This window comes from Cyrtonyx montezumae, unplaced genomic scaffold (genome assembly GCF_038088225.1).
Source record: "Cyrtonyx montezumae isolate F1298 unplaced genomic scaffold, pur_monq_1.0 scaffold_7, whole genome shotgun sequence".
Classification (NCBI taxonomy): Eukaryota; Metazoa; Chordata; class Aves; order Galliformes; family Odontophoridae; genus Cyrtonyx; species Cyrtonyx montezumae.
Window position 1 is genome coordinate 32,013,806 of NW_027072078.1, and position 19,006 is coordinate 32,032,811.

At 36.2% G+C, this 19,006-nt stretch overlaps 1 protein-coding gene across 1 annotated transcript in view; it reads left to right on the forward strand.

Moving 5' to 3' along the window:
• Nucleotides 1-19,006, forward strand: part of ARHGAP15 (Rho GTPase activating protein 15) — a 314,922-nt gene that overhangs the window by 38,611 nt on the left and 257,305 nt on the right. Inside the window, exons 3-5 of the mRNA XM_065751003.1 lie at nt 4,891-4,965; nt 8,961-9,022; nt 13,874-13,961. Coding sequence (XP_065607075.1) covers nt 4,891-4,965; nt 8,961-9,022; nt 13,874-13,961 — 225 coding nt within the window. The remainder of the gene's footprint in view (nt 1-4,890; nt 4,966-8,960; nt 9,023-13,873; nt 13,962-19,006) is intronic.

Sequence of the window (19,006 nt, forward strand, 5' to 3'; positions counted from 1 at the left end):
TATTGTCAGCCTTTGGAGGACAGTGGTAAGAGGGCTCTGGATCAAGCCAGAAGGAACTCAGTTATGGGCAGGGAGCAGCGAGGACACGGAAAGATTTCCCTGGGGCTGAACAAGCTTCAGTGCACAGAGAACATCTTTATCAGAGGTCAGGTGTGAAAGGGATTGCTCTTCACCTCTTGAGGATGGATAGAAAAACCTTGCCTGCTGAGATGACAAAGAAGCATCTCCAAGTAGGAAGGATTTTCTTACTGTTGTTCACAGTAGAAGAGAAACCTTATCGTATCAGAGATGTTCACAAATAATTCCTGTACATAATGATAAAATTGCTGTAATGGTTGAAGTGGTTCTTCTAAACAAATCACTTGAAGCACCGCAATGAATGAAATGCTACAGGATTTTCCTTTCCCTTGCCTATAGCCAAGGTATCTTTCAAGAGCTAGGGCTATTAAGAAATGCTACAATAGGTTTTTGTTAATTTTCTCTATCTAAACAGTTATGAGCTGTCATTGGCATATCGGAGTGACAGGGAATGAAATGACCACAGGCATCACTAAATCAGGTATCACCCCTTCTTCTCTGCTGAGGGAATGGTTTTCACAAAAGTTTATGCAACTGGTTTCTACTTTTATTGTGAACTTTAATGTTGCCACCAGTAAGTTTGAACCCATAAAGAATTGAGTGTTCTGGCCCTCATCCAGAAAACCACTTAAGTGTGTTGCAGAGTGCTTTGCTGGATCTAGTCCAGAGCTGAGCATCATGCAGGACCATGTTCTCGATAGCAAGGGTTTCTCTTTTTGGGGTATTTATGAAGGAGTCTCCATGATAGTTGATTGTACTGTGGGTAGGATGAAACTAAACAATAGTTAGACTCCTAAGAATAAAGGTCAAAGTATGAACAAAGAGGTGATTTCTTTGGGTGGAATGCTAAGAAAAACCTCCTTGAGAACGTTCTCCTTGGTGGAAGAGTGCAGTGGCTGTTGGAGAAAATAGGTTGATATCATCCCAGGGTTTCTCATCTGAAGCAGATCTCTTCTGCACTAGTTGTGTTTTGTTTGAGCAAGCTCTGTTTTTCTCAGTCTGCAGAGCATGTAAATTTGTGAGTAAACAATCTACTGGTTAATAATTTATTCAATAATCTTGGAAACCACCTATAAAGGTCTTAGAATTTTTTTCCTAATTACTTAAGGATAAGAGTGAATTCAGACTGATGTTTCAGGAAATAATTTACTATCTGTAGATTGCACTAAAGCAGTCTGTCTGGACCTTTTGAGAGATGCTGGTCAATTCTATTATGTCTGGGTGAAATCAGACATAAATATGCTGTTTCTCGTTGACCAAGATTAATTAGGTCAGAAATATGCTTATAATAAGAATAAAATCCAAATCAGTCCTTCAAGATTCTTTTTAAACCAACACCACACTATTTGAACAGACCAGCAATGAGACAGCGGTGATGAATTCCCACAGAAAGAGGGACAATTTAAAGAAACAAATAGGTGCATGAAAAGAAATGGGAATAGACATCAGGTTATGGTGTGTTATTTCATTAATGTTAAAGCAGCAGTTGTCAGATGGTTGTCCGTTCACACTGGGATACCAGGCATATGTAATGGAGGCTTTGCTGTTCTAGAAAGTATAATGACGGATTAATGTTTAGACGCTGGAATAACTCTGGTAGGAGATGGATACCCTTTAGCTAAGGGGAAGGGAGGGCTGCTGAGGCTGAATTTAACAAAACCAGACTTGCCCACAGACTTGAAAGCGCTCGCAGAGTGGATTTTTAATGCTGCAGGTGACATTGTTGCTGACTGAAGAATGTTCATCAAATCAGAAAACTGCTGATAAGCTGACTTTCCCAAAAAGGGATCTCACGAACTTCTGTAAATCTCTGCCTTTCATCGTATCCTGGGAGGTGAGGTAGAGGACTTGTGACAAACGTTATTTAGATTTTGCTTCAGTTTCTTAGGGTAACTGAATGCAGCTATAGAGAGAAAAATATCTCAAAGCATCTAATTTATGGTCTACCTATTAAAATCTGCTGGAAAGAATGAAATCAAGCCAATGTTTTCCTTTGAGTATTTGGGTAACTCAAAAATATAGCATCGAGAATTGTTACTTCTCATTTAGACTTATGGTTTTGCTAAAGGGAAAACTGATGAATTTTGAAGAAATGTGAGCATATTGACTGAATTGTCACTCAAATGCTCCTTCTAAGAGTGTTTTAACAGTAGATTGAATATTATCACAAAGGAAGAGATACAGCTAACTCATTTGGCAGGGTTTCTGAAATATATTTGTGTGAATTGTTTTAAGTCCTTATGGAATTTTATGAAATCTAAGTTATTAAAGGGTGTTGTTGAATTATTTTTCAAGATGTTTTGATTCAGTTTTTCAGAAACTCCATTTCTAAACTAAAATGTGGGTAGAAATTGCACATTTCCATCAACTTCACTTTTCATCCAAATATTTGGGATACATTTTTTCCAGAAGAGCTTGAACTTGGCTGCCATAACTTTGGATTTTGAGTGTTACATTTGTGAGCACCAGGACTTTCTTGTGCGAGATTACATGCCTCACTGCTGGACTACAATGCAATGTCTTTCATTTTTGTCAAAAGTATCGCATTAGATGATCAAGTCTATTCTTTCTCATTGCACATATGCAGTTTTCCTTACCATTTCTGCTTTGCAAATATTGAAGAGGTTGACACATAGTGTCATCTATACCCAGAATTAAATCTTTTATTAAATCCTTTTATATTTCCTTGAAATTTTTTATTACTTTTTAATTTTGCTACCTTGAATAACTTGCTAACACTACTCAAGCAGTACATTTCACAATCCCCTCTCGTCATTTGATTGAGGATGGGTTTGATGCCTCCAGTATTATTTCTAGCATGTATCAAATGTGAGCATCTCTTTCATTGTAATGCTCTGATCACTGAGACTAAGGCCAAACCGAAAGCTCTGATCAGTGCTGCACACTTCACAAAGTTTCACATAGGGCCCCCACAGACATGTATGATTTCTGGAGATAACAAGTGAATGTTAAAATAAATGCTGTGGAGTAGTAGTGTGTCTTGTTACTTAATTTGGATGAGTGAAGTATATATTTTGGAAAGCATCATGGGGCAATATGATCTGCTCTATGTTAAAGAATAATCAGAGTGGGGGATCTGGGTAAAAATGCTTTCATGATCTAGACCGGAATACTTTAGTTATGTGTCTTGTGCACTATAGGACTTTGAGATGGTGGATAGTAAGGATAAAGAAAAAGATAAATTGAATTAATTTATTTTGAATTTATAGAGATGTCTCTGCTTGCATTAATATTAAAGTTCCACCCAAAATCTAAATGGAAAGACTGTAATCTTAGAAGTTCTCTCAATAGCATCAGCAAATCATTCTTGTTTACCCTACATGCTAATAAAACAGGAACATGACACTCCTGAAAACAAGATTGCAAAATACAGAAAATGTGGTCTGACATTTTTTTTCTCCCCAAAGGAGGGACTGCCACTAACTAAAGTATTTCTTATGAAAGCTCGATTGCTTAAGATGCAGAATATTAAGAGAGAAAAACACTTTAGGACACAGCCATGTCACCAGCTGTTACTCACCCTTAATGAAATTGTTAAGTGATATTCTTCATAAATAGGTCAGAGAAACTTTTGAATTGTGAGGAATGTTTTATCTCTTTCTTTGAAATGTTTGTATTAAATTTAGAACTGGTAATTCATTAAGCTCATTAGCTCTGACTAGGAGAGTAGAGCAATATCTAGGATATAGATTTCAAGGCTTAAATATGTTAGTGCTTACAAATAAACATGAAAGCAATATGTGGAGAAAAAATATGGGATCATAATATGTTTAACTGCTTTTTGAGCGTGGCCCTCTGGATTAATTAAGAACATTTTCTATATTCAGACACTTAAATATAAACAGAATATATTATGACTTTCAGCTAACTCTGTTTTAATAAAGAAAAAGAGAATGCATTATGATGAATACATTGGAAACTAGTTGAAACTGTTTTATTTGCTTTTTGATTTCAGCTAAAAGATGAGAAAATCTCTGGATTTTACAGGATCCAAACTATATTATTTTTGAGTAATATCAAATTCCAGTAGTAAAAGTTCTGGAAACACATATATATAATTATATATATATGTATCTTTTGGTGACCTATTCTTTGTCATAGATTTATAAAATACCTTTCAGCATCTGCTCTTTTCAACAGAAACCCTTGATTTGTGATCCAATTTTTATTTAGCCTTAATAACGACTGGTATAATGTAACCTGATCTTGCAGAGTTAAATTGTAGTTTTCTTCTGGAAAAGAGGGAACTAGAAGAAATCAAGGACACAGCCCTCGAAAGCAATTGTAGAATCAGAGTCCAATATTGCAAGAGTTTAGAGATGGCCTTTTGAGCAGTTAAAACATAAGACATATTCCATACTCATTCCCAAATATGTTTCAATTTCTTTAGAGACTTGCTCTGAAGTCTTGAAGTTACAATCAACACCTTTCCCTTTCCTGTAAAATGGGTGTAAGAGCACCTAACCAGATAGATTTCTTTGTAGAAAAGTCTCAATTCCAAACAAGTTATATCAATTGTTCCAGTTTTAGTGTACTTTGCCCAGGTCACATCACAAGAAAAAAGGCATCTTTAGGGTTTAGTAGCTGTGTCTTTCCAGTATCCAGGAAGGTTACCAAGTACTAGAGAAAAATCAGACTAAAAGCTGTGTTAAAATAAGCCAGATTTCCAAAACTACATCCAATACATGCTACACATGCCTAGAAATTATATTTGTTTGTCCACCTTCACCTGTATATGTGAATCCTCTTTGAAATTAAATTCTTGCTATTTTATTTTTTTATTTTTTAAAGATAAATCGTCACAGAAGAAATCATTCCCAACACAACTTAACGCTTGCAGACATCATTAGTACACCAGACCACACGGTAAGAAATTGCTTTACACAACTGATAAATCATTCTTGGTCTTTAGAACCTTAAAGTGTAAATACTGCACGTTTTACTAAGGAATAAATATACGAGGTTTTGGATGCCTCAAGATGCTAAGGGATTTGAAGAACTTTGATAAATCAATTAAAAGAGTAATATTCAAAGATACAAAGCAATTTGTATGGCTTGACTTTGTTGTTAACTCAGTCATACTGTACTATATCATCGGTAGTAATACTCTGGTCGTTGTCCATTCAAAGGTGGTTTTCACACTAATATTAATTTTCTTAAATGAAAGTGAGCACTAAATTTACTACCATTTTCATGAACTCAAAGACTTTTTTTTTTGCTGAAAATAATATAATAATATAAATTAATATTCAAATTTATTCAGATTAAACAAATAATTGGTGTTTTTACATATATGGACTTCTTAAGTTTAGGTGGGTTCAGAAGATTGTCATTCTTCTGATTAAGAAATTTATGGAACCTTTTTGTGATCTAGAGATAATTACTGTTTCTTACACTGTTCCTAATGTTTGTTCATTAGAAACTCAAATATTGATACAAACATATTTTAATCTTATTTCCTGAATAAAAATAAAAATAAAAACAAACAACAATAACAGCAGAATCTCAGAACTATTCAATGTTCTTCTTTCTATGTTAATTCTTTCAGGGCATTTTTGGGCTATAGTCTCAACCTTCCATATGTCAAAAAGGTGCAGAAGGGGCAGCATCTTAACAAGAAATGATGATATTTATTGAGACAGGAAAAAAGCCAGAGCATATCATATATTTGGTATTCTTTTTAATCTAATGTCATCCATTTACAATAGAATTGAAAGTAGATCCTGAGCCATCATGGAAGTATTCCTTCCAAATCTGCACATGGAAAAAGGGATATTAACAGATGTTAAACCAGGAAAATACAGCTCCCTGAACAGAGATTATATAAATATTGGGATCATCTTTGAAATCATTTATTTGTTTTGATGATAAAGTCATTTTGTAATTCTATAAATGCACTGTATGCTAATTACAGAGAACACTGTACACATTATTGAATAATGAAGACTATGCTTATTTTCTTAACGGCAGCACCTGTACTAATTTAATTAAACCAATATATATAAAAATTCCTTTAACACTGAGGAGTCTCATTAATATCTTGTCTTTCTGAACTGTTTCATTTTGAATAGTTTGTTTTTGAACAAAGGGTGGTTTTGAACTACAGGACTTACCTTGGGGTATCTTATCTGCCCAACATTTGCCAGTGGATTTGATATTCTAGCTCAAGACCACTACATGGAAAACCTGACTGAGGATCAATATTTTCATCTGGAAACATATCCAATTTTTAACTTTCCAAAATGTGGGAACAGTGGTGAATCAAATCCAGTGTTGAAAATCGCATTTGCCTTTAGTTTTGGATTGGTTAAAATAACAGTCTGTAAAGAGTGTTGGTAAACTTCGAAAGGATGAATTTTTGGGTCTGATTCAGAGAAGCAATCAACAGCTTGACTGGTTGGCCAATGCTCCTCCCAATTTCTGTTTCCAGATGGATAGAAATATTAAAAGAATAACCTTTCTCATATGTTATTTGGCATCTCGGGCCCTGGCCAAGCACCAGAAGTTTTATGCTACAAAAATGAATGGTTAGGAGGGGAAGATGTTTTTTCCAAAGCTGTAAAATAAATGTATTTTAAAAAGAAAAAGTAGATGGACCTGGGGATTAAGACTTATTTTAGTTCTAATAATTCACCCATCCATCACTAGATAAATAGTGACAAGACTCTGCACAATAATCCTTATACACTTTTTCTCTTGATTTTCTATGGCAATGATATGCATGACAGGAATTTGCATGAGATAAGTACAAATTAGAGAAAATTCACACACTAATCCCCATGTACGTATTTGAGAATGTCAACTAAATGATTGTCCACAGACCTTTTCATTGGTGCAAACAGATATGCACACTGCATATTTCATTATACGCAATATACAAGCAACAGACAAAATCTATGGTGACAGTCAAACGTATGTTAATACCATGATGTTTTTTTGCAATTAAAATAAAAGGTATGCTTGATTTCAAAATCCTTATGTTGCAGGTCAAAACATGTCTCATTGCCACTTAATAGCTTTGCAGAAGGAAAAAAAAATCTTCTGAAATTGCTACAAAATCATCTCGTGATGAAATTTCCTGTAAGACCTTGAGGAGTTTCTAATACTCCAATCAGGCACTGACTCAGCAGTGTTTGAAGGTGAAAGCAGGCCTACTTTGAAACACTGTTTTGTTTCTTGAAACCCTGAGGTGACACTGATTTCTCTTTTTCTGTTACTGACATAGAAAGGACATTCTTAGTTAATGAGGCGGCAAGTCAGTGGTCTTAGTTGCATAACTTCTTTTAGTTTTTCTTAATACAAACTTACATAGTCCTCTGAAATATCCCAAAGCCTTTATCACATCTTCATAAGGATTGATTAATCAGATTGTAAAGAGAGTATGACCAAGCACCTCTTATTTTTGCTAAGAGCATGTGCAGAGCTATGGAAGACCACAGTTTGTAAGGGAGAAAGAAAAATAAAAACAAGTCTAGGATCCACTTCTAGTATTCCAAAACTCAAATGCAACATAGATACAGTGAATCTGCTGAAGCCTTGTGTACATTGACATTTTGTAGCCTGTTCTGACACAGAAAAGGGATCAGGTTTCAGTAACTGTGTAGTGGAAATACAAGGTCATGGTTTGAAACAGTGATTGAGCACCTGGTAGGAAGGCGGGACCAACCCAGGGGAGCTCAGGTGCAAGCAATGTACTTGAGTGATTGGGAGGGGCAGAGCCAGGATCAACCCCTTCCTAGACCTCTTTTAAGGGTTGGCAATGGAGGAAAGGGTATCTTTCTGGAGATTCCTGCCTTCCTGAGGCTTTCTGAAGGTAAGCAGCTTCTTTCTTTTTTTTCTTTTTTCTTTTTTTCTTTCATTTTCTTTCTCCTGTGCTTATGGCTGTTGCATGAGCAAGTTCTCACTCACTGTAGCGTGGGATCCTGCTGCTCCCCTGTTATCTCTGTGTTTTTCATCGTGCTACAAACTGCAATAGCAAAGCAGGGGATCTATGAAGGTGATATCAGATTGCTAGTATCTTTGTGTAGGCAATAGCTTTGCCTTCCTGAATGTGTATTGTAAAATGAACATCAGAGCTGTGATTTCCTCTGTTTATAATTCCAGTTTCAGGTTTTGTGTTGTGAATTGACCAACCATTCAATTTGGTTTTCTGCATTGTAGAATGAGGTTGTTTAGTTCAGCTGGGAACTTGTAGACAATTTTCCCTGCACGTGTCTGCTCACGCTCCAGTGAGGTGTGGCCTTTTAAAGCCTGTGAGGAGTGAGATTCTCCGTGTTATAGTCCATCTAAAAGGCGGCACCTCGTAAAAGCACGTTGCCTTCTAGCACCTTTGTTGAGCTCTGTTTTAGTACTCACTCAAAGCGAAATATGGCAACTATTGAGGCAATGGGATTTTACCTGTTTGGCATTGCTTTGACATTGGTTGACTCTAAACAGAATTCTCTTTAGATTATGAAAATCATTTACAGAAGTACAGAGCTTTGTAATAATATTAAGGAAACACAAACTCTTATAACTCAATACATTAATGACGTATACTATAAATAAATTATTATTATTTTTATTTATATTAATAAACCTGAAGTTTCGGGTTAGAAGTTTCTACTAAATCAATAAAGAATTATCATGAGCTTTTTTGCAGGTGAGTTCAGTGTACCAATTGACTTTGAAAGTTGTTTGCTTTTTTTTTTTTCTAAAGAACTGACTATAACAGGAAAATAAGTGACTAAAGTGAGAATTAATGGTAAAATGTCCCTCTACTGGATTAGTTGCAGACTAAATGAAGACTCTTACGTGTGTACTAACTAAATGGGTACATTAACCTGTGTAAATGACGTGGTTATGATCTGCTTTTCTTGTAGGTGGTGGAGAAAGAAGGATATCTTCTAAAAGCTAAAATAGCAGACGGTGGCAAGAAATTAAGGTATTATATGTGAATCTTGGAGAACTTATCAGTTGTAAACACACACACACTGAATTTTAAGTGTGTATAGCTATTATTGTGGCTCATAGCCAAAATAACTTTATTTCAACATTAATTCGATGTGTGCTCATCTTTTGGAATGTTACAATCTCAGAATGTAAGCAACAGTGTCTAGCAGATTTATTACATGTGATGAGTATACATCATATGCATATTAAAGAAAACCTTAAGGCACCACACAAACTAATACTTCTTCAAGTGGAAAAAATTTAGGTGTTTATGTGTGTTCTTCAGGAGTCAAGAATGGAATGTAGGATGTGGTGATGCCATGGGAATGCCTAGCAAGACTGTCAACGGCAGTCAACATTTATTCACTTAACTCTATTTCTGCTAAAAACAGTATGAATATTAGGTGTTCATGGGAATATTTGCTACCATTTGTTGCATCTAGATGCCAGTAAGGGGATAGCAGTGATGTGATCAGTATCTTGTGTATTACTGATTATCTTTTGAAATTAATGTGAAATATTTAATTTTCTGCCTAGAGAAATAATTATCGTATGTACAGTGATAATATATAAAGATCCTGGAGTTTTATTTATTTATTTCAAGTAGGTCTGGATGTCACCGTGTTCATCCAGCCTTTTACATGACACTAGAATGCTGTCTACCTGTGGCCAGACCATCTGCTACTTGGTACCCTGCAGATGGCAACACTTCAGAGACTGGTGTCTCTTACACCAAAGTCAGTCATACTTTATACCTCACCTGGGCCAGAGTTTTTGCAGGTTGTGTGTGGGATGGCATGATCTGCAAATAAGACCAGACCAGGAAGGAGTATCTACTTCCCAGTGAGAACTAATGCCTTCAGGGACCCTTAGCACAGAACATCATCATGGCTTAGCACTGCACATCAGTTTGCCGTTGGTGCAGGGAACAGGCAACCTAGTGTGACCGCTGCTGTTTTAAACAGTACTGATAGAGCTCATATCTTGAATAAAAAAAAAAAAAAAAAAAAAAAAAGCCTTAGAAATCGCAAGTAGCACTGAAGCTATAACGTGCTGCCATCAGGTGTTCGTTTGACAGAATGCAAATGCTGCAGCAGCTCCCAAATAGGATTCATTTCAGTGCCGGCATGGCTGGCTTTCAGGAGCTGCCTGTGTTTTAAGCAATAAGTTTAACGTCGTGGATACAGATGAATTCAAGCAATACATTTGTTAAATCAAGCTGAACCTTCTCTGTGTACTGATAATTTTATATGGACCGATCATGGATACTTATGATTTATCTACTTTGTGTGCATTACCATATTCTTCCTTTCACTTCCCTAAACTTGTTCGTTGACTGAAGTTGACTTACTGAATAATCTTAGCGTTGTGTGGAAAAAAACTACAATACTGTGAATGGACTTTTCTAAAGAAACTGAAAATCTTAGGTCACTGCAAGTATCAGAGAAAATACAGCAACACCAGCTGTAAAAGGACTAACACATCTTAAGGAACTTGCTTGTTCCTTCTAAATCTGACTAATAAATACATTTCTTATTTTAAAAAAGATTATCAGATATTCCATTTACTTTTTATTTTTAGGTCACAAAAGTAGTGGGGGTTCCATTTCAAAATATAATTTTTAAGCTGGAACGTCTAAAAGGACTAGGGAATTTTACTGGAAAAAATCATATAGATATCATGGTGGATTTCATATGCAGTCTAATCTTTAATAGTTTCCTGCTAAAACTCCATAGGAAATGTGTATTTTCTTTTCTCTCATGGAATTAAAGCATTTTTCCCTTAAAATTCATAGTGATGCTTAGGTAAAATATCCTTTATAATATACTTTAAGATACTTTATAAGGGTAAATAGAGGAGTATTTGCTCCCGTAAGAGTGTCTGGTGAAAGACCTTTTCCAATGTGGGAATGGGTAATAAGGAAGGTAGGCAGTGATGGGAACTATATCTGGTCAGTCAAAGTAATTGATGAGGGCATGTTTATTCCAGCAGGCTTATCTGGTTGAGGACTTGTAAGTAAGAGACAACAGCCAGAAAAAATCTTGGTCAGTTGCACTAATTGATAAGGAAAGAGGCAGCATGTGGGGGTGTTGATTCAAGCACATTATCAGAGTAACTCTGAATAGGAAGAACAGAGAGAAGTAGGGAAAACAATAAGCAAAATGCTGAGAAACAGACTTGACAAAGCAAAAATGGAGACAGTGACGAGATAGGAACTTTCAGGTCCCATGCAAGTTGATGGGCTAAAAACTGCATGTGCCACCTCTGCGAAGTTCAGTCAGGATTCTGCAGAAGATGTGAACTGAGGAACCCTAACTCGGGGAGATGTTGAAATTGCAGAGATCTCCAAACTCATGAGGGTGTACATGGGAAAGAGGTGAAGGAAGGCAGAGGGTATAAAAGGCCCTGTTTTTTGTAAAAGGACACTAGGAAGTACACGCTGAGGTATTCGGGCTAAGCCCTGAATCTGATCACCATGGTTTTTTGTGCATTCTTATATTTTGTTATTAAATATTTTCTTAGCTCTCTACTTATGTATTCCTACTCCCTTCTGTGTGAAGGGGTACATGCTAGCTCCTGGTGAGGCCTGTAGGTATGTATGCAGGTGAAACTGGTAGCAGCTACCACTGCTGGACTGAAGGCTCAGGCCTACAGGTTCTGGTGCCATCTCCTGGGATCCCAGCAGCTAGCAGGGATGAAGCTCTCTGTATCTGAAAGAGTCCTACAGTTTTTGTGTTCAGGTTGCTGGTAAGCTGATACACCAGCTCCCGAGACCCAGTTAGGTTTTAGGCCTGCAGCCTGTGATGCTGGCTACTGAAACCAGTGGGAGTCCCAGCGTGAGGTGCTGGGCTAGGAATGGTGTGCTTCTCCAAAGGAAGGATCCTGTGTGTGTCTGCCTTATGTTAGTCCTGTGTGTAAGTGCTGCCGGAACAGATTTTTTTTTCTGTTCTTGTTGACATCCTCTGTATGTCTATATATCTGAGCTATGTGTATAGCTTTGATATTGGTTGAGCCCTATGTCAAGCATTTGATGTAAGTTGGGTGCTGAAGCTAGGCTGTGTATGAAGCATTTCAATCCCTTAGTAATCGATAATTACACTGTATATCCAACCCATAGGAAAGTCTGTTTAAATCAGCACACAGCAGGCTTGGCTGCTTACTTGCAAGACCTTTTATGAGTAGGGAGAAAAGAAGAAGAAATTAAGAACTGAAGCTGTGTTTACCACTAGACAACTTGTACTTATTCCTTTGATGGTGAGTGTTAGCTACAGCACTTGTTTCACAAGGACACTGTAAAAAATAATTAGTTGAGGTTGAAGTGTTCTTAATGCCGATATGCACAGTCCTCTGCTGTGAACAGAACATAGTTCACTTTAGCTATGGATACAACTTTATAGTTGTAATAAACTTAGCTGGAAATTTCAATGTACTTACAAACACTGAGGGGAAAATATATGCCCCCAGTCAGGTGTTTTTCGTAGCCTCTTCTTTTCTTCATTAGCATAGCATTAGAAGTGTGGTTCTATTCTCTCCAAATGCATTCTTCTAATTCATTGAAAGTCTTTGTTTTCACCAGGGTTTCCACCAGTTGGATATATTTTGGGGATGAACTTCATATTGTGCTGTGGGAAATCTTGACTACACAGAAATGAACAGAAGTTCTGTTAGTGTCAGTGGAGTTAGGGTTTCATCTGTAAGACTGGTTAAGCTCCTTTGTATTACGTAGGAAGATAATTAAAAGGGAAACAACCTATGATTGTGCTTGATGCTCAGTTTGATGCCCTATTGAAGACAGTTGAGCTTTGAGTTGAATCTGAAGAGAACATCCAAAAGAATATCAACTCAACAAAGACTGAGTCTGCTAGAATTAGAAATGAATGCATTTGACTTAGTCAGGGTTACTTAAAGGGAGCTCAAAGAGACTAGAGAAAACAAGACAGAACAAAGAGGAAAAATATTTTAGCACTCATGATGTTAATAGTCAACTTTCTCATTTTGAGGCACCACAGCATATTGGTGAAACAACCTGCTTGTTGCATACCTATTCAAGTCTGCTCTAAAACATTAAGATTTGTGTTCCCATAAAGCAAATAGACAAGTAATGACATTATTTTTGTAAGTAACAAATGTTATGACCCCGAAATCAGAGTTCAAACTTCAGAGTTTCATCTAAAAATAGATATCAGACCAGATGCATTTGTTTATGATTGTGGTGGCTTGAAACATCACGTTATATGTAATATATATAATGTAATTTCATTGTGAGTTGATTATTATGCTCTTCTGTGCAGGGAGACAACATTTCCTTTATACATGTGTATTTTGGCTTCTTCTCCCAGTCTCCAGCAGTTTCCAAGTATTTTAGGCTCTCAGTGTTTTACAGAAGCTTAAAATTTTTCTGAAACATTCCTGTAGATTTTTTGTTTTGGAAAAACAGGAAGTATTTTGGACCTTTCAGAACAGACCCTTTACTGAGCCCATGCATTTGGATCAAAATTTTCTTTTTTTTTTTCCTCCTCAGTTCTATTCTAAAGAGTAGTTATCAGAAGGGCATAAACTATTGGAACACTATTAGCATGTGTGAATAATCCCACTGCTTTCCTTGGTGGCAAAAGAAGCAGAGTGGCTTTAAAATGGGAATGAAGGAAAAGAAGGCCTTCAAACTTTCCTGTTAGGCCACATTCACATCATAATTATGGTGGTACAATTTCATCAAAATTAGTGGGAGATTGAGTTTAGATCACTTTTCCTTTCTAACACGAAATCTTTAAGTACTGTGTCTACTGATGGAACAACTCTGCTTGCATGCCTTGTTAATAATTTTTACTATTTTATTTTAAAGGAAAAACTGGTCCACATCCTGGATTGTTCTTACTTCTCGGAAAATGGAATTCTACAAAGAATCCAAACAGCCAGCACTGGCCAATCTGGTAGGCAATCAGCCATTCAATACGCTCAGTTTCTTTGCAACTGTCACTTCAGTATTAAGAACTTTGCTGCTTATGTGAGGGAAGTTCAAGCTGAGCTGGCAACCTTCAAAGACCAGAGAGCAGATAAAGGAAAATGCCTTGATAAACTTTTAATCAGATGTAGAGTATGAGAAGAAATAGGACTTAGCACGTACTTTATTAAAATAGAGGTGCATTTTGAGAATAATTGCGGAGTGAGACAAATGGTGAGTGAATATCCAGTAATGTGAAGGTAACACTTTAAATTAAGGTGTCATTTATAAATGCTTTATTCTTATTTATGAAAATGATCACTAAATGCAGCTACTTCCTCAAATAATGTATTATAAAGAATGTTATAAAATGCATTAGTAATAAATGCTTAACAGATGACGTGATGAGAATCTGTTGCAAAGGATATTGTGAGATGTAAATTGTATTAAACCATGTATGTGCATCTTTAATACATGAATTTAAGTTATCTACCATCCTATAAAGTGGCTTATACATTAATAAATAATAATAAATTATTTATAAATGGCACCTTAATACAGGGTGTTACCAAAGCAGAAAACACTGTAAGTTAGTGAAGTGATTTTTTATTGTAGTATAAATGTGACATCCACCATATCCTGCTAACCTTCCTGAATATTTCTATGACTCCAGCTAATGCAGCTAATGCAATTTCTGTAGCCTGTAGTTACTACAAAGTGAAATTTGCAGTACCTCTTTATTGTGCCCCAAGGAAAGACCACTGATCTTAGTCTTCAGAAATGTGACAGCTACGTTGTGCAAGCAATAATCGAGTGTATCCCTTCAGTGCTAGTTACTGTGGAGTTTCAGCCTACAAACCTGAACGTGGGCAACAAAAGGGGATTTTGGTAAATGTGTGACACTGTGGGCAGCAAAGGGACAGGTTTGACAAAGCCCTATTGTGAAAGGCTCTCAAGGCCTGATCAAACCTGTCATATCTCATTGGTGTGATGGGTGGCCACAAAGGTGCTCTCTTTGGCAGGAGTCACAAAGAATAAGCTTTTTTTATTTCTGTGGCAGGTGATAAAAACCTTCTCTTTTTTTCCTTTACCTATATGTTCTTGATCTTCCATTATCTCCTGCCAGAAAATCAGGTTTAATTACCACTTTTCATGCTTTTTTTTTTTTTTTTTTTTGGAAAAGTGTGGGCTACAGCAAAAAATTATGTATATATAAGCTTGGAATAATAAAAATAAGTAAAGGATAGAATCTGAAGCTATCTGTTCGTGACTGTGCTGGTACAGCTGGAAAATAAGATTTTTCTGAAGCAATGAGGACAGAGTAACATAAACTAATATATATATATATATATATTTTTTTTTTCAAAATTGTTTACCTTGAATTTGAATTAACTTTTTTTTTTTGTAAATGTAAAATACACCTTTTTAAAACAATTATTATTTATTAGTTGTCTTCCACTTCTGCCTGGATGAGTGTTTCTGTCATAGAATCAATGAATTTGGGAAACTAACTCATGTTATCTTCAAATTGTATTCAAGTAACAAACTCCAGAATATGTTCTTCCTCAGTGCAGTGCAAATTAGAAGGTAACAAAGACATAACTTTGAAGAAACATTTTTTTTCTTTTCTGAAATCATCTAAAACAGAAAGACTCTAAGATAAAGACACGTTCACGAGCAATCTTTATGGTCAAGTTATGCATAGAAGGAAGCTTTTGCAAAATGTTTTTAGTACTCATCTGAAGGATCTGACTCAATGGGGTTGTGAGCCACTTGGCTCTAATTCATGGATTGTGGGCCAAAATGAACACGGGCTGCTTAGCTCAGCTCTAGGTGCACCTTGTTCTTGTATGTTCAGGCTTTCAGTGCCAGCATGGTAAATGCATTCAATTCTATGTTAGATCTGAGTGTCCAGATTGTACTTGCTAGATGTGTCGAAGATGCATTTTCTTTCTATTGCATTTAACTTCCATGCAGTTGGAAATAAATAAATTAGACAAAACCTGGGGGGGAAAAAAGCCCCAACAAACTAATCGTTCAACTCAAATTCTTAAGCAGAAATTTTGCACTTCTATGAAAACGAAGCCAAGCTAGCATGGTCATTTCACCTGATCAAGCAAATGCAATGTTTATTTCCTTTGTAAACCCTTAAACCAGATATGATTTTGATAGTGGAAAGGAAGTCTTAAAATAAATAAATCTTCTTTAGAAATCCTTTGTTTACCAATTTTCTTTCAGTTTATTTTTTGAAAAAAAGGAACTCAACCATTAATCTAATAAAGTAATAGAAGCAGTGCTCATTCACCGTAGTATGAAAAGTAACAAACCATTTTTATTATTAGTCAGTAAGTTGTGACTTTTTAAAAAGATTGCTTTGCCTTAGGAAGATATTGATTATCAGTTGTTTTAGATTTTCCCATCATATAGTTAATAAGAGCTTCATTATAAGAGGAATATTTCAGGATAAAGGCAAAAGAAGGGAGTGAAATGAGAGTATAATTTAACTATACCTCTCCTGATGATAACATTCAGATGTGAACTGGAATTATATTTACCAAAATCCTTAATAATATTTAAACTTAACCTGTCTTTCTGAGAAGTTTTTCTGTTCATTTGTACAAAACCTGTACATATAAGAATCACTGTGAGAACTTTTCTACTGATTTCAATGGAGAGGTCTGAGATTCATAGCTTTCCAATGAAGATAGTGATAATATCTGATATTAGTAGTAGTAATAGGGAAAATGGCCATTAAAGCACATATAGGAGAAATCTGTAATAAATATTTCTTCACTGAGAATGTTTGCTTGCATCCCACATAACTAAATCATTATCTTTTGTTCCTGCTTTGACCATTTGTTATCAAGCTTCAGGTGCAATTTTTTAGTGCTCTTAAGAATATAACTTTCTTTTTATTTTAAATTAAGGACACTGTGATTGAAACAGATCACAACTCCACTCTTTCTAACCAGCATTAAATTTTATTATTTGTTGACCCTTCGGACCGAGAAAAACTAGACTGTTTATTTCTAGAGATAGTTTATTCAACTGAAGTTATTTTAACCTCAGGTTATTAGCCCATCTGCAATGTAATTTAGTGAGTGAAAATGCTGCTGAAATCCATATTCATGTTGCAGAAGATTTCATTGCAGCAGACACTTGTATCAATTTACAGCATAACTCCCTCCAACAGCACTGATATAACATAATTGCTCTGACTGCAAAACACAAAGCAAGGACATGGAGTGCTCAGGCTTTCGCCTTAACCTTACTTCACTCTTCTGCTATATCTCTGAGTAAAGCAGACAATATGTAACAGGACAACGTTTAGGCTGGAATGAATTTCTAGGCATTTTTCCTGAGTACTTTGTGTATTTAAGCAGGAGTCATTAGTCCCCATTGTGCAGAGCTCCATGGGTGCTGCAGAAGGGCTGGCATGCTCAACCAGAACTGCAAGATGTGAATGATTTTGCATGCAGTTTTAATCAGGGGCTTTATATACTGTACCATACTCAGGTGCCTGTGACCACCTCACAAGACTCGTATCTCGTTGTGATCAGACTTGCTGAGTTCTCCAAAAGTGAAGTTTTTAAGTTGTTTACACACAGCAGAAGTGTGTTCATCTTTTTAAGACCCTGAGAAAAGGGAGATGCATATCCTTACCCTTTTCTTCTACTTATTACAGAACTGGAGCAGTAAACAAACTCCAGTTTAAAACAGTAACATAACAAGCATATGCACTTGAACACACAGAGGAGTTCAGTTTCTACCACTACTTGTAGTTTTGTACAATCACAGGAATTGAAGATGGTGAAATCCTCTGGGATTCGCCATTCCATCCTGTAAAACTTCTACCAATGGATGTGCTTTCCATTGTTTTTCTCTCTTCAAGGCGAAATGCAATGGTAGTTTTCCTAAAGGAAATAATCAAGACCCGTCAAGAAACTATTTCCTGGTCCTTTGTCTATACGTGAATTGCTTCTTTTCAGCTCATCATATGCTTCTGAAATTACTCCACTTTTTCTGTTGATTAAATAAAACTGCCTTCTTTGTTCAAGTATGCAAAGACTCTTTGCTGCATGTTTGTTGTTTAGCTGGCTTTTGTTCTCAAAGAAGGCCATCCTACCCAGCTTTACCTTATTGTGTTTTCTGTGGGGAGGGTTATGGGGCTGCTCATTTGATCGTCCCATGAGTTCCTGGGTAGGAAGCACTCCTCAGCTATCTCCTGGCTACGCAGGGTGAGCTATTACGATACTGGAAGTTTTTCATTTCTTCCCTGTTTGCTTTTATTAATAGTGGTACTTTTTACTCGGTCACTTCCTCTTTACAAACAGTAACTCATGAAATTTCACAGCGTCTTTGTAAAATTAAGTATCAATACTGCTCTTTTGATCTGCTATTAGAATTTTGGAAAGTAAAGTTTTTGTTGGAGACCAGACAGGATGTCAGAGGCAGAAATGGGGAAAAAGTCCAAACCCTCCTCTTCCAGTGGTTTAGCCCAAGAACATCTTTCTGCTTTGAATAACATATTTTTTTTCTGTAAAGAAAAATAGTAATGAAAAGGAACAAAGGTACACCAGACCCTCAGTTTAGAGGATTTGAACCATGGTAGTTTTATGGTTTGGCAAATGGAAGCTGTAATTATAATTCCAGTATGGAGGAATGCTGAAATTATGACTGACTGCAAATTATCTGACCAGGATTTCTTACTTTGTTTCTTTTAACCTAAATAGATCCTTTTCTATCCATCTCAAAAGCATCCTGCAGAACATACGTTATTTTTAGCCTTTAATAACAACATCAGGAAAACTCAGTTCGCAGTGTTTGGAAAACTGATTATGTGGTTGATGCTGCGCTGGTCATTGCAACTTCTATTAGGTTACCAGTGCCATTTATTTTTTCTTAAGGTAAAATGTCTTAAGATTAATAGAGTAAGTTTAGTGACCTAATCTAGGAAGGCTACTTTAAATGGCAAGGGATTTGCCAAAACTACTGCACTGGGCAAAGTCTCTGGAGAGGAAGCGTAGATGGTAA